At 46.3% G+C, this 21,857-nt stretch overlaps 1 protein-coding gene across 3 annotated transcripts in view; it reads right to left on the bottom strand.

The window, feature by feature from the left end:
* Positions 1–21,857, bottom strand: part of SLC12A6 (solute carrier family 12 member 6) — a 3,180,404-nt gene that overhangs the window by 2,539,189 nt on the left and 619,358 nt on the right. For all 3 annotated transcript variants that reach the window (XM_069633764.1, XM_069633765.1, XM_069633766.1), the window contains one exon: positions 600–731. In XM_069633764.1, coding sequence (XP_069489865.1) covers positions 600–731 — 132 coding nt within the window. The remainder of the gene's footprint in view (positions 1–599; positions 732–21,857) is intronic.

The following is a 21,857-nucleotide window of genomic DNA, read 5'->3' as shown; positions in this document are numbered from 1 at the left end:
AGCAACCTCACAATTTTGTATTGACCGTCTTGGTGCTACAAAATCCCAACCTGTGACTTTGAGCAATAGTCTCTCAATCTTTCATCCACCCTTCAAGTGACCAGTACGTGACGAGCTGTGTGCAACAAAAACCTTAAATGAAAACCTTAAATGTTTAGGGTTAGTTAAGAAAAAAAAAAAAAAACAAATGGAACTTATTTGTTCTTACAAACAGAAATCGTTGAAAAACACAATCTGACAGTAGAACCATTTCAAAACCAACTATTCAATACAATAAGCAATAGCAACATTTTATTATATTATGACAGTATTACACCAACCCATTACCTCCACTTATACATACAAATGTGATTACTTATACTTTAGGGAAAGTAAGAGGATCCTGATTACCTATACCTTCACAGAACTAAGGAAAGGTGGAATACCATTTCTGCCACTACAATTAATCACTTTGATGTTTAAGTGTAATGCAATAACCCGGTATCTGTACCAACAGTTAATTTCTTGCACTGAAATTTTGGTTTTCCATCACAGAGATTCCATCAATTTCAAATTGTCCTCTGTGTGATGCACACAATCTCACTCTCTCAAAACCTCACCTTAATATTTTTCTTTTTGCTCTCCCCAAAGTACTCTGCCTCCTCATGCTCCTTTGCTCCTTGGGGTAGGTTGGTGTAGTTAGCCAGACGGCTGAGGAGAGAAGAAACCTTGGGCCTTGTGTCCATTTCTTCCTAAAATAAAAAGGTATGTTAGAAAGACAAAGAAAATGGAAGGAAGACGGATATGTGGGAGAAACATAGAAAGGTGGAAATGCGCTAAGGAGTACATTGATCAGGTACAAACTGGCTGACAAGAAGTGCAAGGCTTGGATAGTGAAAAGAAGCTGGCAAAAAAAAAAAAAAAAAAAAAAAAAAAAGGAGGTTATGCTGGTTATAAGTTAACCAGTAAACCACATATCCACTTAGCAATGCATCATCTAAAATAAATCTGCTTTTCCAGATGTTAGACTCTGCCCCTAACAAAACTAGAGAATTTCAATGCTTTCAAGGAGAACTAAAGAATACAATTAAGTGTCCCGAGAAAACTAAACCCACAGGAAACAGACAGGGCTTTGTTTTTCAAATGTAAAGTGGATGACTTCTTATCCACCGTAAAAAACATCCTTTTTAATCCTTCGCCCCCCCCACCCCCAACATACACAGGCTCATATTAACCAGACCCCATAATCTCAGCTGCCTTTTATTTCATCCCTTATTTCAGTTGTGAAACCTCCATTAACCATCACTGTGATGAAACCCTCTAAATCTCAGTCATACCCATACTCTGCTTAACAGGCTAAATCCCTCATTGACCCCGACATCCCCTCATGGATTTCTGCTTAGATAAGCTGGACATCGACCCTCGTAACCCCCCTAATGAAGAACACCAATATGGAACACCCTGTTCAAGCAACCTACTAGCCGATTACAAGCCTGCTTTTCAGAACTTGGCAACAAAATAAGAGTCAGGACAACCTACGGGATCAAGAGGCCAAACTGAACAAAGATAAAGTGTATTCATATTTCAGTCAGTCACACTTTTTATTCGACATTGCGCCTTCAAGTTACGCATACAACATTCAAAAAGGAAACCTAATTATACACAGCGAATACAGATATAAATGACTAACGCAAAATGAATACACAATTAATGCAGGAAATGTATACAATTCATGGGAGTGTTGAAGTCTGATAAATAAATATATAATATTCATAATTGGCTAAAACCAGTAAGGAGAGCCCTGCTCGCAGCCTCATTGCACAATTGTACCGATTTAATACAAATCCTTTAAGTTGTTTGCAGCTTATGGAGCAGGTACGAATGCAATCATTAATTCTACTTACTACCATATAGACAGTTAACACTTGAACATACTCAGCTGGTCATTAGGTTCAACCCCTTCTTCCTTATGAGCCAGGACCTGTGTATATAACATGCACACACAATACCACAAAAGGGTCTAGGCTCTGCCTCAGCAAATTGACAATTTGATGTCTCTAGACCCTGCCTTTCGCAGGACGGGTCTCAAGTACATTCATCTCAGGTGCATGGATTTTTCACACAATAACAAAATGTAAGTTTCTTTTGAGTTCCCACACATCAGACAATGAGCTGTATTAGCAAGTTCCATGTTTGTGTAAAAACAGCCACCGATAAGGTACCTATTCTTAGGCGTAGATATATAGACCTTTCAAATGACGGCCAAATATGATCCAGATACGGTTTGGTGCCAAAGGGGGTAAACTAGAGATTAACCAGGCCCATTTTAAGTTTCATAGCCTAGTGCAACAATTAATCTCAGGCATTGTTATCCAGAGCCTCTGATTCTTTTCTTTATACCCACGGGCTGGCTCTCGGGGTTAGTCCACAGATTGACTTCAACCACTTCACGAAGGATATTATTTATATGGAGAACCCAAGCTATGAATCTCAAACCATCTAATGTCATGAGGAGACTCAATGCGGACCACATGTTTTCCAACCCCTATTGGTTCCACAGCTTTAGCCAAAATAAAACTGGTGCGAGTGAGCACTCCTGTACAATAACATCAGCTTTTTTAGGAACTTATGTTCACTCAAGATGATATCTTTCACATTGGCATGCCCCCATAATTCAACCCTGTATAGCTCTGCAGGTAATGGTTGCTTTCCATAAAGGTTCAGAGCAGGGGAAATGGCTCCACCTGCATGTTTAACATGGAAGGACTTGCACCCGCTAAATTTCTCCATAGTGGGGACTGAATGGGGACCTGCTCTACCAACCTCCCATATCTTGGAACCTTACACCGAGGTAATCAAAGCATTTAACTTGGGCATGCTCTGCTCCCTCTACCTTTAGCACCAAGGGTGAGTACTTTAAAAAGCGAGCCTGAACACCAGAACTTTAGATTTTTCTATATTCAGTTCCAGTTGTAACGCCCTGAATTTTGAAGTGAAGACAATGCTTTCTCTAGATCTTGCAGAGTAGTAGCCAAAAGCACTGCGTCATCCCCATACACTAGAGCTGGGTATTTGTTTGGGGTCATTTTCGGGCAGTTCTGGCACTCATTTAATAGAGCATCACATTCATATTAATAGGGATGTTGTGTAGAGGAAGAGCCAAATCAAAACATTACAAGTTGGATGAAAGTAATACAGAGTTTCTCAATGCAGGGTGGGTAAATGCAACATTGTAAAAGAATGCGATAGAGCCATAATGTACCATTAGGTAGATGAAAACAACCAAGTCTCTCAATGCACAATGGGTTAAAGTAATGTTCCAAGGGTTAATAAAAGCAAGTCTGTCCTCTGAGACCAGCAGACCCCTTCTGCAGGTGCCAATGAGCATCTCCTCTTTAGTTGTGGCGTTTGGTTCTTCACAGGGTTCCCGAGCACCTTCTCCTCATATGCAGTCTGTTGCTATTGGGTCTCTCCTAGAAGTTGGAATGTGTGAGGAACCCGAGGGTGTCCTCACTTCTCCCCCGGTATCCTCTTCTCAGGTCGCCAGGGAAAGGCCTTTGCTTTTGGATCCCAACCCTAGGGGTGGATATGCGAGGGAGGATCACCTGGGAGGAGACGACGTGGGGAAGAGGACGATGCCTGGGTGAAGCATGGTATCCCCCATTCCCCTTTCACCACAAACCCTCCATCACACAAGCCTTCATAGGCTTTTGTCAGCCCATTAAAGGTGACTCCCCTGAAGTATCCCCCAAATTACATCAGTTTGACACACATTCTCATTTGAGCTCCAACCAAGTACTGGGACGAGGAGGAGGACTACGAGAGCAACAAAGGTCTACCGCTTTGCTGGTGAGCAGTCTAGTCATTTCGGTATCAGAAATGGAGGCAGGAACTTTAAAAATGGAAAGCCAGACAGTCGTGGAGTCGCTGTCGGCAGCTGTAGCCTGATCAGCTTTAGAGCAGGCAGCTGCGTGCATGGAGACCCCTCCAGTGTGGTGGCGTGGCAGGAGGAGCGCTAGAGGCCAAGGAAGCAATGCAGAGTGTATGCAGCAGGAGGCGACAGTGGAAGGAGCTGGAGGCCGGCGGCGAACCATGAGAAGGAGGCCGGCGGGACCGAAGGAAGCGGTCCGGAGTATCCTGCTTCACCGTGGAAGCATTGCTGGGCGTGCGTAAGCCGCAAGGGGACAGCCATGAGAAGACATGAGCGAGCGCACGGAGAACCAAGCACCTGAGGCGGCATACAGACTTGCGAGGAGCCATAAAACCAACCAGTGAGTGAAAAAAGAGGGGGGGGGCCCGGGCTGGCAGTTGGTGATGCTCAATGAAGTTACAGCGCATTTCAAAGGCCAAACTAATTGAAAGCAAGTTGAAGCACATTTTGAATACAAAAATTGAAAGCAAGTTGAAAATACGTGGGCATATTGAAAGGAACGAAAGACAGCATTATGAAAGGAAAGTTTTGAAGCACATGGAAAAGGTGAACTGCATTAACCGAAACAAGTGCTAGCAAAGCCAAGAGAGCACAAAGAGTGAACGCAGGCGCAAAGAACTGTATAACCAAGCATTGGCAGAAGCCAAAGAAATAAGGACTTATAACAAGTGCAAGGTGGTTAACGCAGCCACGATACATGCCTACATAACGTATGCAGTTAATTGTGAGGGCAAGTATAGGCTTTGGACAGACCGATGCTTTACTTTGGACTTCCCCAACGTAGACTATTCTTAGTTTTCTTTAGCTAGGGAAAATCCCACTTTAGCATAGGGCAAGTTAGGTATTCATCCAGCCTGCCTTTTCAGTTGAATAAAGGTTTTGTTAAGAAAACTTGAATCAGTTGTTTGTGTCTGACTCATGATGCCTTCACAAGGGAGAGGAGTTACTCCTGGTATCTTCCCCAGGTCAAAAATGTCCTCCACTTCTCTTGGTCAGGCACACTGCTTTTCTTTTAACACTTTGTATCAGAAAGCCTTTTCAGCTTCGGTTACCCGGATAATGACTCACATCTCCTGGTATCTTCACTTGGTTGCACAATTTTTTTTTAACCTTTAGTTTTGCTTGGCAGGCAGGCAGAGCATTGAAGAATACAGCAGTATTCAAAGCAAAGTAAGATATACAGTTAATACGAGCGCATAACTGTAATACAGATTACACCCCTGACTGGGGAGTCTGAACAGAGCAGGTCTACCAAGACAGAGCATAAGGTATGTAGCAACCGTACGGACATTGGAAACATTAGTGTTACAGTGTTTGCATACGGGATAGATACAAACAAAATACTGCCCAAATGTTTTTCGGACTAGATGTGGTAGGTGGTATTCCAATAATAAGCCCCTCACAGTCCTCGGCCCACGTCCGTTCGTCCGTTCAGCCATTCTTAACCTTGTGGGGGGTCCAGAATCCTTCCACTTCATCAATGTGGTACGTTTCGCTATTAGACAACCGATGTTTAGAAAGGGCACGAGTCATCTCTCAGGATCGTCTGCCCACACCCCAAATAATGCACTCGTAGGGGTGCATGGCAATGGGCTGTTCATCACTTTAGAACAATGTTTCAAACACATAGCTCCAGAAGTCATAGAGGGTCATTAGAACCCCGGCAGTAGCCATGCCAGTAAAAACAGCAGGCTGCCGCCGGAGTTGTGCCTTTTCCCCCCGTGCCTGGCAATGGGGAATTACCGGGGAATTACCAGGGCATTACAGCCCCGGCGGTCCCGGTAATTCCCCATTGCCAGACGCCAGGAAACATTACTCCCTATTCCCATTCGGGTTCCATAGGACTCCGCGGGAATGGGGAGGACGGATGCACCAGCACAGTTAATAATGGTGCTGGTGCATCTATCAAGGTCTGCGAGCGGGTGCCTTTCCACCTGACTGGACAGACCTGCCAGGCAGAAAGGCACCCACTCGCAGAACTCAGAGTATGCCGGTCCGGTTACAACGGTGCCGGTAGATTACTGGCATTGTTGTTACCGGACCGGCATACTCATAATGAGGCCCATACAATTTGCCACACCTCCGAAACATATGCAAGTGGCCAGCGTCGTCACCTCAGCATCTAGGGCACCTTTTCTCCGATCCTGGATACATTTTACAAATCATGTTGGGAGTATAATTCAATCTGTTGATTACCTTGGACTGGATCAGTTTAAATCTGGTGTACGACACAGATTTAGTTAGCGAACACATCCTATCCCATTGATCGTCCAAAACGTCTACCACCATGTCTAGTGCGCACTTGTTACATGTATTTAGGTTCTGGTTCATCCCTCGGTTGTGATCATGAGTACATGATGCTGACCAGTGAAGACAGCAGACAGCCATACAGGTTAAAAATGTACTGCAAGAGCTCATCTTCTGGGGTCTTCAGTGGACCTTTTCACCATTTGGCAGCCACCTTAACCTATAGAATTATAGGATCTCTGACATTGTACCCCTGTGGCCCTGCTTCCAAGTCTTTAGTGTGAGAAACCTACCCTCAGGGAAGTCACCCAATGCTCTATATCCTAGCTTCTCCCAGTGTGCACAAAGAGCCATTCCATTGGGGGCGGGTGGGGAGGAAAATTCCAGAGTGGCAGCCCCACTTGTAATATGGATGACCTCTCACACCTTAGAGAATATGGCTTGCCATGCAAATATTGTGGTCTGTACAGGGTCAAATGGGCGTGTTGTCCCTGTATGTTGAATTGAGCAGTCGCATTTTGGTGTCAGCCTTGACTGCTGCCAGGCACGCCAACCGAGCATGTGGAAAGACGTTGTCATTGCCATAACAAAAGGACGCAAAGTGTGCCTGTACTGCCAACCAGTACATCTCAAAATGTGGGGCTGCGAACACCCCCTTAATGTAAGGCAGCGTCAGTTCTGTCCATTTCTTACAGACCTATGCGGGATGCCACAGGAACCGAGACAACGAGCCATACAGTCTGACAAACCTTTCCCGGCTGCAGGGGCACATTAAGAAGTAATTATCAGTTTGGGGAGGAGGATCATCTTTACCAGAGCTGGCCACGCCAACAAATATAGCGTCATGTCCTACGACCGGTTCAGCTTTCCCTGCTCATCTGCTTCGTGTGCAGCATAGTTGTCTAGTTGTCTGAGAGGAGCGGCCCTTTGTTCCTAGATGTCACAAACGCCCATTTAGGGGGTAGATCCCTGTCACGTTGTCAGTGAGCGGAAACATTTCAGATCTCGTGTAGATCACTGTGAAGCCAGAGTACTCTCCAAAGTGTGTGATGCCGCTCATTATAGGCTTGATGTGTGTGTGTGTGTGTGTGGGGGGGTCCCTGACAGAGCAGCAAGTCATCCGTGTATTGGGATATTATTTTAGTGGGGCCAGTTAGTCGGATCCCCCAGGGCTTGTGCTTTTTCCCTGAACAAATGCGCCATGAGCTCAATTGCCAGCGCGAACAGTAGCAGAGACAAGGGGCATGCCAGACGGGTACCTCGACCCAGGACGAAAGGCTCAGACAGATGTGAATTGACCAGGATCTTGGCAACCAGGCACACGTAAGCAAGTAAAATATAAACTAGCATTTGAGCCCCATAACCACACTTCTCCAGTAACACAAATAGGTATCAGCATCCAAGGCAACCGCTACAGCAGAAACCTTGGGCAATAATCGGGACAGGCGGCGGATATCGAGAGCAGTGGACCAGCTAGGTATGAAACCTGCTTGATCATTGTGCACCATACTCGGCATCAGATGGAGCAATCGGTTTGCTAGGATCTTCACGAAGATCTTTGTGTCCATGTTTATGAAAGACAGGTCTATAAGACCCACACTCGTTGCTGGGCTTACCAGGTTTAAGTAGTATAGTGATTGTAGCTTCCCACAATGATTCCAGGAGAAGAGAGTTCTTCAGCGACTCCCAACACACTCGCAGAAGGTGGGGTGGCAATATTGCATCGTATGCCGTGTCACGTGTTGCAGTCAGCCCATCTGGGCCTGGTGCTTTAGCCCATAAGAAGACCTTTAATAACCTGCATGATCTCTTCAACAGTGAATTATGTAGACAGTCTGGATATCAGAATATCCGCAACTAGGGAACATATGACCTGCTCGTCTTCTAGCGGTGAGGCGCCATATAAGGTGTCATAGAATTGACAGAAGACTCAGAATAAATCCCAGTCCATAACTATACTATCTCCCTGTGTGCCAAGTATACAATCAATTTGTGTTAAGCCCCTCTCAGCACGTACCAATCTCTCAAGTGTCCTCCCAGGGCCTGCGATTTCCCCGTGGCCATGGCTTTGCAAAGTACCCGATTTTCCATTGCGCAAGTTTTCTGAATGAGTCAAAGGCGGTGCGCACGTCAGTCAGGAGGGCAAGGCTTGGTGTAGTAGAGTATTTGTTTTACAGGTCCTTAAATTGGGCTTCATTGACCAGCAGGTCTCACCGAATGGCTTTGAGGAGCCCATATTCTCTGGAGATAATAATCCCTCTAACATATACTTTAAATGCCTGCCATAGTGTGCCATATGACGTGGCGTCAGGAGGGTGAGGGGGGGATGTTATGTGCAAAATAAGCGAGTATGTCCTTTACTATATCCGGCATGAACGCGATATCTTGCAGTGCATCCAACTTAAGTCTCCAGGATGTGCGATTTGGTACCCGCCCCCCTAAATTTAGTTGCAGCGTTATGGTTGAGTAATCGGAGAGTGAGTGTGGGAGTATACCCGCTTTCATGACTTTCCCCAATAGTTGCCTTGAGTAAGAAAATGTCAATGCGTGATGCCATATCACACACTGACAAATACAAAGTAAACTCTGGGTCCGCAGGGTGTATCGTCTTCAATACATCTCATACTTCGAGTATATCTATTGGGTGTCACAGGCTCCGAGCAGCTTTAGACGTGGGCCTGGGCACCTGCGCCATTCTATTCATGTGTAGACTTAGGCTAATGATCATATTGCGCCCCACATTATAGGAACCGCCAGGTACGTGATTAAGATGGATGCTATTTCTTCGTAAAAATTGAGGGCGTCAGTGTTTGGGCCCTAAATGCTGACCAGGAGCAGTTCAGTTCCCTCTAGGATGCAGTGTACTATTATGCATCTGCCATTAGGGTCAATATGTGTGCCTTTCAGCATGAATTTGAGTGTTTTGTGGACCAGACTAAGAACTCCCATGGAATGGGTGGAAAAAAAATATGAAAAACCTGTTGCCTCCCCAGGATGCAGCGACCCCCCTACAGACAGCAGCAGTAGCATGCGTTTCCTGAAGGAAGAGAATGTTTATTTTGTGACTAGCAACAAATGCCGTTATTTTCCTGGACTTAATGTAGTGGCAGAGCCCACGAATGTCCCAGCTCATGTTAAATTGCTGTCATGTCGCTGTGCTGTCAGGACCTATTAAGCAGACGGCCTCCCAGAGAAGTCCATGTGCCGTCAGTTGTTGCTCCTTTCTACCCTCCAAAACCCTTAAGGCCATTGGCACCTACCTTGCCTGCTCCTGCCACTCGTCACCTCCCCTATCCTTTTCTCTGCTCGCCCTCCTCTGCAACCTGAAGTGTCATGCATAAACATTAACAACAAGTAAAGGAAAAAGAGAAATAGTGAAAAAACAAAATGGCAGAAACCATGACTAAGAAGCATGAAAAGGAGGGGAAGACATATTAAGGAGAAAAAAATAAATCAGTGAAAGAAAACAGAACACCCGAGTAAGATGGCGTTCAGGCAAAGAAAAAGGAAGAGGATAAGAGTAATGATGAGACCAAAATAATTCCCACCATAGAAAAGGCAGAAACAAAGAGCAAAGAAAAGCACATTAAAGCACCCAAATGAGAAAAGCAGAAATGTAATTAAGTGAAAGCCGAAAGTATACAGAAAGACTGAACAGAGTTTATTAAAAAGAATGGTACAGCAAAGTAAAAAAACAAGCGCATAGCAGGCATGTAAAGAATACAGCAAAATAATACAGTTAAAGAGAAGTCAAAGTTATTCAAAATAATTGTGGGAAAAGGAAAAAAGATTCATATAATATTTAGAAATACTGGCAATTGTATAATAAAACAGTTTCAAAATGTATGCCAAATAACAAAGAGAATGATCTTTAAGGGACGCAGATGTATGATCAACAAAAAATGTAGTACTCCACCTGCTAAGAGGCTGTGTCACCCCAGTCATTTCTGAGAGCATTTATGAACATCTAGCTGGAACTCACTTATATGCCAATCAAGCACTCCCTGCACAGTCTCAATTGGGCGGAGGGGTTTAATAGGAGTTTATTTCTGCCAAATCAGCTATTAAAAACATACAATTGAATTATTTAATGTACCAACATATGCAATGTTGCCATTTAAAGATCACATCAGCATGTTTTTTATTCACTTTTCTTAGTGAACGAAGTACATTAAAAACCCCTACAATAAACATACAAATTATGTTATGATTGGTTAGCATTCCAAGATTGTACTCTTTTGAAACGCCCATAACAAAGGGGAATTCTTGTCTTTTTTTAGCCCTTAAGGATGGTCTGATAGGTGATACGATCAAATAACATGTACCGTTAAGTGTTTTCTTTATTACATTTACTTATATGTGGTTTTATAGATGTTGTAACCTTCAATAAAATATTTCTGGTGGACAAAGCAGAAGTGACAGCTTAGGTACACAGAAATTTGACAAATAAGTGTGATAAAAGGGTTGTGTGGTTGAATCATGAAGCGTAGCGCACACGAGGCATGGTGAGCATTTCATTTTTCACAACACTCAAGCCAACATTAACATTTTGGGAATATTGGACCATATGTACCGATTCGGACAGTGAGGATTTGGACGTGAATTGCCCCATGCTTGGCTCTGTCGATGAGGGGAGAGAGGGAGGTTAAATCAATGGTCCTCTAGTTACCCTGCCAGGATTTGGGTTCCCTAAGGCCTGCAACAGCCGGAAAATTGACGAGTGGTCACAAAAATCTCTCAGACACTGTAAGGACCAGGAAAGACTGGACCACCAGATGCCAGCAAGGCCAACTCAGGCCTAAACACTGAACTACCTTGACACTTGTTTTGAAAGTATCAGTTTACTTTTAAGTTGGCCCATCTTTAAAATATTTTACCCAACAAGACTGCTATACTTGAGATTTCTAGTCTTGGTTCATTTTTTGGTCAAGTCCATTGTTGCACAGGAAAAAATGGTTGTGACATCAGTTACTACACTGGGGTTCAAGGGTTGTCTAGAGATAATGGGCCTCATTGAGGGCGTTTAATGGGGCGGAGGCGAGGGACATCTCTTAACATGGGCTAGGCAGCCTAATAGGGCATATGTAGGAGTCAGTCCTACCCAGAAGCGGGCTAAGGGACTTGAGGGGGCCCCAATCCCTGAACCTTCCATATGTGCCTTGACTGTCAATCACCTCAATTCTGGCTAAGGTTCGCTTTGCTTTGTTTTAGAACTTCAAGAAACCCCATGCAATGCAGAACCAGGGGAGCCCCATGAACTGCTTAAAGCCGATGTCACAAATACAGTCTGACACAAGACTAGAGGAACATTCCTCCCCGCAGTTGAGAGCACGCAGAATGCAGAGCCAACATCCAACAGCTGAAACAAACTCATTTGCAATGCTGCGCACCGAAATAAGGCAGGGCTAAGATTACTGTAGCTGTGGATTGTGAGGCCCCAAACCTATGGAAAAGAAGGTCTAGATTGGGCCTCAGAATCAGGTAGAAAGTGGACACAATGGTGGGGGGACGGGCACAGGAAGCTACAGGTATAAAAAAAAACATAGGAGAACGACGGAGCAAAATGTGTTTGGTGAGATCAGGAGGCAGACCTAGAGACCAGGCGAAGGACGCAAAGTGGAGCAGAGTGCTGAGTTTGTGTGGTGGAGCCAGATAGGAGTGCAGGTGATGTATTGTGTTTGAGTGGTACCAAGTGGAAATAGTATTGGGGGGGGGGGGGGGGGGGGTGTGTGTGTGTGTGTGTGTGTGTGTGTGTGTGTGTGTGTGTGTGTGTGTGTGTGTGTGTGTGTGTGTGTGTGTGTGTGTGTGTGTGTGTGTGTGTGTGTGTGTGTGTGTGTGTGTGTGTGTGTGTGTGTGTGTGTGTGTGTGTGTGTGTGTGTGTGTGTGTGTGTGTGTGTGTGTGTGTGTGTGTGTGTGTGTGTGTGTGTGTGTGTGTGTGTGTGTGTGTGTGTGTGTGTGTGTGTGTGTGTGTGTGTGTGAGAGAGAGAGAGAGAGTCGTAGTGAAGAAGGGGATACGATGTATTGGGGGGTGGAGGGAGTATAGAAGTTGAAGGGGATAGTTGGCTGCGAGAATGAGAGGACAGACTAGAGCGAGAGGAGCTATGGAGAGGAAGGTTGGAGGTACGAGGAAGTAGTCAGTGGAGGTGGAAAAGTGCTAGAGGGGAAAGGAGAGGAGTGTGATAAGGGGAGAGAGGAAGAGAGAACGTGGGATAGTGGTGGAAAGATTGGGGGCGAGAGAAGGGAGGCAGAGAGGTAGAGAAAGAAAGGGAAAAAATAAATAAGGAAAAGCAAGCGAGGGAAAGAGCGAGAGAGAGCAGGAGCAATTGGGGGATAGGATATGAAAGGGATAACAAGGAGGAGGGGAAGAGAGAGAGAGAGAGAGAGGGAAGACCAGAGAAAGAATTGAGAAGAGATAGTGGGAGTGAAGGAAGGGCAGAGGAGAAAGGGGTGTAGAGAGCAAGGAGAATAAGACCAGGAAAAGGAGCGAGAAAGGAAGAGTTTGAGAAAGTACAGGCACCCTTTTAAAAATAGTTGAAACGATCCATGAGGTACTAGAGTAGGGCATGCTGAGGAAGCTGCACAGGGAGTAAGCTAGATATGGCCTTGGCCTTTAGGCCTTCCCGTTGCAGAAGAACTAGTTACTCTTACCTTGTAACGTTCTTTCGATGGGATGTTCCTCCGACGTATTCCTTATCTTAGATATAAATCCTTCAGCTTTGCTGGCCTCGGAAAATTTTTTCGCCAGAGGGCGCTGCGCGTCGATGATCGCCGAGTCGATGACCCTCGACGGCCTCCGTGCCGACGTCGACGTCATCCTGCCTATAAAGGCCGCGCGCAGCGTCCGTTGCTCAGTTCCGTTTTGTAGTCCCCAGTAATGTTTTTGGATTAGACTAATCACCTTGAAGGAGCATAGGCTGCAAACCCACAGGAAGTCATACTGCGGGGATGGATGGGAGGGTCGATAAGGAATACGTCGGAGGAACATCCCATCGAAAGAACGTTACAAGGTAAGAGTAACTAGTTCTTCGAAGGGATTGTGTCCTCCGACGTATTCCTTATCTTAGATAGACTCCCATAGCAGTGGTATTGTGACTGGAGGCGGGAGTAATAAAAGTTATGTTACCCTTCCAGAATGGACAGAGTGTAACACAGCCTTGCCGAATCTAGTTTCTTGACTAGAGGAGGAATCCAGGCTATAGAATTTGGTAAATGTATGTGCGGACGACCATGTGGCAGCCGCACATATATCTCGAATTGGCACCCCTCTTTGAAGGGCTGAGGATGTTGCGATACCCCTGGTAGAATGAGCCCTTAGATTTTGAGGAGGCTCCTTTCCTGCCAATTTGTAGCATTCCAGAATGGCTAAAATAATCCATCTGGAGATGGTTTGTTTTGTTATTGGAAGGCCCAACTTATGTCCTGCATAACCTACAAAGAGTTGGTCTGCTTGTCTGATCTTAGCCAATCTGCTGATATAGAAGCTCAAGGCTCGCTTAGGGTCCAGCCTGTGCAGTCTCTCTTCCTCCTTCCCCGGATGAGGAGGAGGGTAGAAAGAAGGTAATATAATCTTCTGAGTGATGTGAAACTCCGAGACTACCTTCGGGAGGAAGTTAGGCTTCACCTGAAGAACAACTTTGTCCTTGTAAAAGATTGTATGTGGAGGTTTACACGATAAGGCTTGCAACTCGCTAACCCTTCTAGCAGATGTCAATGCTATTAGCAAAACAGTTTTGAGGGTGAGAAGCTTCAATGAACAAGAGTGTAGTGGTTCAAAAGGGGCACCCTTTAGGAAGTTTAAAATTAGGTTTAAATCCCATAAGGGAACTTGAAAAGGTTTCGGGGGATAAACATTAGTTAATCCTTTTAGGTATTGTATTACCAATGGAATTTTGAAGTATGAAGGCTCCTCTGCAGTGCGCTTAAAGATTGATAGCGCTGCGAGATAGCCCTTAATTGTGCCAACCTGTAGGCCTGAATTAGCCAGGTAAAGTAAGAATGACAACACCATAGGTGTACCACAAGAAAAGGGTTCAATATTCTTTTCTCTGCACCAGCTGCAAAATTTGTTCCAACGGCAGCGGTATAGAGTTTTAGTTGCCGGCCTTCTGGCCGAAAGCAACACCTCCATAACATCATCCGGAAGGTCCCAATCCTTGTACCTCAACCTTTCAGACACCAAGCGTGAAGGTTGAGGGTCTTGATGGCTGGATGGAGAACCTGACCTTCCTTCTGCGAGAGAAGATCCTCTCTGTATGGCAGTCGAATTGGAGGGCAGATGGACATGTCTAGAAGGTCCGGGTACCACGTTCTCCTGGCCCAATCCGGGGCAATTAGGATCATGGTCTTCCGAAACCTTCTCAACCTCCTGATCATTTGAGGAATGACAGGGACCGGAGGGAACGCGTACAGAAGTGGGAACTCCCAGTCCACTACGAACGCATCTCCTAGAGCTCCTCTCGGGGGAAATTCCCTTGAGCAAAATCTGTCGCACTTCCTGTTGATACTGGTGGCGAACAGATCCACTTGAGGGGTTCCCCAAAGGGCGAAGATCTCTTGAAGGACTTCCTGAGCTATCTCCCACTCGTGAGAGACTGTGCTCTGCCTGCTCAGAGCGTCCGCTGTCAAGTTCTTCTCTCCGGCTAGGTGAATTGCCGATAGAGAGATTCCTTCCTGAATTGCCCAAAACCAGAGCTGCATCGCCTCTCTGCACAGTGGTAGTGAGCCTACGCCTCCTCTTTTGTTGAGGTAGTGCATGGCCACTGTATTGTCCGTCATTATTAGGACGTTTCTTCCCCGTACAGACGGCAGAAAAGCCTTCAGCGCTAGTCTGATGGCTCTCAGCTCCAACAGGTTGATATGTAGTCTGGACTCCGATGGAGACCAACGACCGCTGATGGTCAAGTCGTTGGCGTGAGCTCCCCACCCCGTGAGTGAGGCATCCGTGACTACTGTTATCTCCGGCCATGGTTGCCAAAACATTTCTCCTTTCAGGATGTTCTCCCGACAGGCCCACCACTGAAGGTCTCGGGCTACTTTGACCGGGATCCGAAGGAGATCTGTCATCCTTCCTGAGAACTGTGACCACTGAGTTCTCAGTGCCCACTGGAGGGATCTCATTCTCAGGCGAGCCTCCGGCACGAGGAATATGCAGGATGCCATGAGGCCTAGCAACCTCAGAAAGTCGTAGGCTGGGAGATATTGGGCATTCTGAAATCTGATGACCATCTGCAGAATATCTCGAGCCCTCACCTCTGGTGGCAAGGCTTTTCCCAGGGAAGTGTCCAGGACTGCTCCAATGAATTGGAGTCTCTGTGATGGTATCATCTGTGACTTCTTTAAATTGAGGGAGAAGCCCAGCTTGTGAAGGAAGTGGCAAACATAATCTAGTTGTCTCTGAGCCTGTTCCGAAGATACAGCTCTGATCAACCAATCGTCTAGGTAAGGGTAGACATGAATCCCTTCCCTCCTTAGACTTGCAGCCACAACCGACATTAGCTTGGTAAAGACCCTCGGGGCGGAGGTTAGCCCAAATGGCAGAACTCGAAATTGATAATGAGAGCTGCCAATTGCGAACCTCAGGTATCTCCTGTGCCTGGGATGGATCGGCACATGGAAATAAGCGTCCTGGAGGTCTAGAGATACCAACCAGTCCTGAAGCTGGAGGGCCTGAAGGATCTGAGAGAGAGTCACCATCTTGAACTTGTCCTTTCGGAGGAATTTGTTCAATTCCCGTAAGTCTAAGATGGGTCTCAGTCCTCCGTCCTTCTTCGGTATTATGAAGTAGGGGGAGTACCAACCCTTGTTCCTTTCCGCTACAGGTACCAGTTCTATGGCACCTTTCTCTAGCAGGTCTAAAACCTCCTGCAAGAGGAGCGGATCTGGAAGCTTCAAAGGGTTGTTCCCCGGTGGATGACTCTGAGGGATATGTAGGAAGGGCAGGCAGTAACCTTGGGCTACTGTCTCCAGAGCCCAAGCATCTGACGTAATAGCCTGCCATTCCGTCAGATGGTGAGTTAACCTGCCCCCTACTGGTGTTCTGTGAGGGGAGACCTCAGAGTGGTTTTGAAGCGGCTGATGCAGTTGCCGAAGGTAAAGTGGCTCCTGCTCCTGCGGGTGCGGCTTTCTTTCCCCTACCCCGTCCACCACGGGTAAATCTTCCTTGGCCTCTTTGAGCCGGTCGTCCCCTGCCCCTTCCATATGAGGAATAGTAACGAAAGGACCGTCCTCTCCACGATGATCCCGAAGGACGAAAGGTATTCTGACGGATAGCAGCTCCCAATGACTTGGCTGCTGCCTTGGACGTTTGCAGTTTCTCCAAACTGTCATCCGCCTTCTTTCCAAAGAGGGTAGAACCGTCAAAGGGCATATTCAAAAGCCTGGTCTGCACGTCAGAGGCAAAACCAGACTTCCTCAACCACGCATGCCTGCGGATTGTGGTACTTGCCGCCATGGCCCTGCTGATACTGTCAGCAGAATCTAGGCCAGTTTGTAGGGTCTCGCACATCGCATCTTTACCATCCCTGATGATGTTTAAAAATGCGTCCCTTTCCTCTCCTTCTTGGAGGCAGTCAGCCGCTGATGAAGCGCACTCCCAAAGGGTGTGGCTGAACCTAGCGAGCGTACAGGTCGCGTTAATAGACTTTAACGCCATGCTACAGGCAGAAAAAACCTTCTTAGCCATGGCATCATATTTTTTGTCATCCCTATCCTGCGGAGCAGTGGGGTATGCAGATGTGCTGCCTGATGAGGTTGCAGCCTGTACAACCAAGCTCTCAGGAGTAGGGTGTTTTGACAAATATTCAGGGTCAGAACTAGCCACCCTGTATTTTGTTGACAGTTTTTTATTTACTGCCGGGATAATTTCTGGCGTTTCCCAGTTTGTCAAAATCCTTCTCTGTAGAGCAGAGTGAAATGGAACCACAGGATCCTCCTGTGGGCCCTTGTCCAGTATGTCAGTGAGATCATCCTGCTGAAAGGCAGGAGAAGGTGCAGACCAACCCATAAATTCTATGATTCTAGACATCAGAGCTCTATATGGAGTCTCCGCATGTTCTCCTGGGTCTGGTTTGATAAATTCTGCTTCAGGAGAAGTGTCCAAGCCACTAGCTTCCTGAAGTGCATCCTGAAGATTTTTTAATCTTCCTTCCTCAGAGGCGAAAGTCTCTGGCTCTGGTGATGTGGTCCTCTGTAAATCAATATCTTGGTCTGAATCCTCCCTTTCCTCAAAAATCGAGGTTAAAGGGGGATACATTGGTTTTTGGAATGGTATAAACCCCATTTCCAATGCAGAAGGAGCCATCATCACAGGCCTTGAAAACGTCGATGTCGTCGACACCGACGTGAAAGTACTCGAAGGCGCCGTGAAAAGCGTCGAGAAATGTGTACTAGGCCTCGAAGAACTCGAAAGGATCGGAGTCTTGCTCGAGAACGACGTCGACGTTCTCGGCGTCGAGTCGGAGGTCTTTTGTCTAACCGTTGGCTGTGGAGTAGCCGTGGTTCTTTCCTTCACCGGCGTCGATATCGGCGTCGACGTCGGCGTCGACTCGATCGACTGATGCGCCGATGAATCCTTCGACAACGGCGTCGATGGCGCCGACCTCTGTTTCGAAGGAGTTTTCGACGATGGCGTCGATGATGCTTTATCTCCCGATGGCTCGAGGCGCTTTCGGGTTGACTTTTCCGCCGGGTACTGCGACTCGCGGCGTTTAGATTTTTTGGGTTTTTTACCCGGGGTATCACCCTCAGCTGTCTTCGAGGGGGACGAGGCCGCTTTCTCGAAGACGCTTAGCATCTTTTTCCTGAATTCCTCCCACTCAGCTTGCGAGCTGCGTTTTGTGGGGCAATGAACTCTCTCAGGAGAACTCGACGAAGATGACGAAGGGGATCTCCTACGTCTCTTCTTCGAGTGTCTCGATGTCGACGAGTGGTGGGAGCCACTTCGTGATCTAGATCGAGAGTGTTTTTTATGGTGAGGAGACGAACGTCTCGACTCTACCGAAGAAGCTTTCGAGGAAGTTAAAGTTGACCTACCTCTCTCGAGCTTCCCCCTACGCTCCTTCAAGGCTTTCGCCGTCATGGAAAGGCATTCCTCACACTCCGAACTCTGGTGCGTGATTCCCAGACACCACAAACAGACCCTGTGAGGGTCCGTCAACGACATTTTCTTCCCGCAGTCTCGGCACTTTTTGAAACCGGACCGAGGGGTCGTCGGGTCGGAGGAGGATGCCATCGATATCGAGGTAAATAGTAGTTATTATATACGTTATCTTGACGAGAACTGAGCAACGGTGTTCCGAGGCACAACGAAGCGCGGAAAAACGGAACTGAGCAACGGACGCTGCGCGCGGCCTTTATAGGCAGGATGACGTCGACGTCGGCACGGAGGCCGTCGAGGGTCATCGACTCGGCGATCATCGACGCGCAGCGCCCTCTGGCGAAAAAATTTTCCGAGGCCAGCAAAGCTGAAGGATTTATATCTAAGATAAGGAATACGTCGGAGGACACAATCCCTTCGAAAGGCTAGATTAGACAGTAGATGTCACCAATCTGTAAAACGCACGCTAATCTTGGGTGCTAGGGAAGCCTGGGTTAGGGTTGAGAGGGCCCACAGGAGGTTGAGGGACCAGTTAGATGAACTCATTAGCCGTAGTGATCTGCAGTCTAAAAACCTTTAATGTCCATTCGCAAGAAAGGCCATCTGTGACAAAACCCACAGGAAAGATGCCAGGAGATAATAGCAAGGCAAAGGTACCAGACCTGCGGGTATGCTTGCCCAAATGTAGTGAGGGGTGGCTGTAAGTGCTAGCAGAGGCGCTAGTGTCAAAACGGATGAGCAAAGGAACTGTTTGGTACCCAGTGCTGAAATACAACTATCCCAAAATAAATCTTCACATCACAATCCTCTCCCAATGATCTTGTGGATTCACTCACATATCTAATGTTGGTCAAATGTGAACTAGACCAGCACTGAATGAACATTCTCGTCTACTATAGACGCCCAGGCCCAGCAAAAAATGTCTCAATGGATTGGACTCATTTATGAGTTCAACTGCATTAAATCTTAACATATATTAGCAGAGTTGAATTTACGGTTTAACTGGCTTGACCAGGGGTTATATATAGGAACTTCAACATTTTCAAGGAAGCTTTAGTAAAGGTACCCTGGTTAGATATTTTTGTATCCGGTTTAGATTGGAGATCCTGAGGATGTTGCTAGAACAGACCTGAGAAAGAAATACAATTTTCTTTCTGAAAAATGTAAAGAAACTCCATATTGATCAGGGACTGCGCTGTCGCGATTATTTTGATCAACTCAATTTCCTTTCGAGTGCTCTATGATGCACTTCCCCCCACTTCAGGGACGCAGAATTAAAAACCTCCAGCCCCATAGTATACTATTCGATTAAAAAAGTATCAAAAGTGAACACAAAGCAGAAATATGCTGGAAAAGAAAAGGTTACTTGCCCCTGGTAAAGTTCTTTCGATTGGATGTTCCTCCCACATATTCCTCTTCTTTGATAATATATCTCTCCAGCTTTGCTGCTTCGGAAAAAGAATGCAACAGATTTTGTATGCAGTGTTGTCGCGTCGATGTCCCTCAAGGGTCTCCGTCAATCGACAACGTCATCAACATAAATAGCACATGCAGTGCCCATTGGTTTCAGTTCTGTTTTTCCTTTTTAGAGCACTTATCAGGCGTACTCCAAGACCGCAGGCTCTCAAAGCACAGAGTGTAATACACGTAAATTGCACGGCGGGGTAGGCTGGGAGTGTCGATGAGGAATATGTGCGAGGAACATCCAATCGAAAGAACGTTACCAGGGGGTAAGTAACCTTTTCTTCAAATGGATTGTGTCCTCGCACGTATTCCTCATCATTGATAGACTCCCAAAGCAGTGTTTGTTTTGGAGGTGGGAGTATCAATTAATTTAGTTTTAATCATGGATCAAATGGAGGACAGGTTTTGCAAAAAATCCTCCTCGACTGGAGGTAGAATTCAGACAGTAATGTTTAATGAATGGATTGTTGACCAAGTGGCCGCTGAGCAAATATTAATTGGGACACCCCTTTGAAGAGCCGCAGAGGTGGCCATGCCCCTTGTGGAATGGGCCCTTCGGCCTTCCGGCGGGTCCTTACCCACTAGTCTATAACATTCACCAAAAGCCAAGATAATCCATCTGGATATTGTTTGTTTGACGACCGCAAGGACCAATTTTGGAACGGTATACCCAATAAAAAGTTTATCGACCTGGCGAAATTTAGCCATTCTTGAAATATAGAAACTTGGGAGCGCTTTTTGGGTCTAGTCTATGCACTCTCTCCTCTTCTTTACCTGAATGAGGAGGATAGAATGTTGGCAATGTTATTTTTTGTGACAAATGGAAGTCGGAGACTACCTTCCGTAGAAAGGAAGGTTTTACCCTAAGAATGACTATCTTTATAGAAAGTAGTATGAGGAGCCTTACAAGAAAGAGCCTGCAACTCGCTTACCTTTGGGCTGATGTTATTGCGATAAGCAAAACAGTTTTTAATGTCAAGAGCCTTAAAGGGCATGAATGTAGAGGCTCAAATGGGATACGTGTCAAGAACATTAATACAAGGTTTAGGTCCAAAAACAGGTACATTAAATGGAACTGGAGAGTATATATTAGTATGTCCCTTTAAAAAGTATACAATGAGTGGATATTAAAATAAGAATCCTCTTCTGAGAAGCGTTTGATAATGGAAAGCACTGACAGGTATCCCTTAAAGGTTCCAATCTGGAGCCCCAGGTTGGCTAAGCAAATTAGAAAAGAGCACCATGGGTGTAATCACACTGAAAAGGATCCACATTTTTACCCTTACACAAGTTGCTGAACTTAATCAAACGGCAGCAGCACAAAGATTTAGTAGCTGACATTCTGGCCAAAAGCAAAATCTCCATTCCGTCATCCGGGAGGTCCCAATCTTTGTATCTCAGCCTTTCAGAAACCATGCGTGAAGGCTGAGTGTCTGGAAGGAGAACCTGACCTTCCCCTTGCGAGAGAAGATCCTCTTTGTGGAAGACTTATTGAAGGGCAGATGACAAGTACAGAAGGTCCGGGTACCACGTTCTCCTGGCCCAATACGGAGCAATTAGGATCATGGATTTCCCGAACTTTCTCAACCTCCTGTTGACATGAGGAATGATGGGAACTGGAGGAAATGCGTACAGGAGTGGAAACTCCAAGTCCACCACAAACACATCTCCTAGAGCTCCTTGTGTGGAAAATGCCCTGGTGCAATAATGTTTGCACTTCCGGTTGACACCGGTCACAAACAGATCCACTTCAGGTGTTCCCCAAAGGGTGAAGTTCTCTTGAAGGACTTCCTAAGCTAGTTCCCCACTCGTGGGAGACTGCTCGGCCTGCTCAGAGCATCCACCGGTGTGTCCTGCTCTCCAGCTAGGTGAACTGCTGATAGAGAAATTCCCTCTTGTATTACCCAGAACCAGAGCTGTATTGCCTCTCTGCACAGTGGTAGTGACCCTACACCTCCTCTCTTGTTGAGGTAGTACATTGCCACTGTGTTGTCTGCCGTCATCAGGATATTCTTTCCCCATACAGAGTGCAGAAAGGCCTTCAGCGCTAGTCCAATTGCCCTCAGCTCCAAAAGGTTGATGTGTAGTTGGGGCTCTGATGGAAAGCAATGACCGCTGATTATCAGATTGTTAGTGTGGGCT

The sequence above is a fragment of the Ambystoma mexicanum genome, chromosome 13 (assembly GCF_040938575.1).
Source record: "Ambystoma mexicanum isolate Mex_15411 chromosome 13, UKY_AmexF1_1, whole genome shotgun sequence".
NCBI classification, from domain to species: Eukaryota; Metazoa; Chordata; class Amphibia; order Caudata; family Ambystomatidae; genus Ambystoma; species Ambystoma mexicanum.
This window is presented reverse-complemented; position numbering and strand designations above follow the sequence as displayed.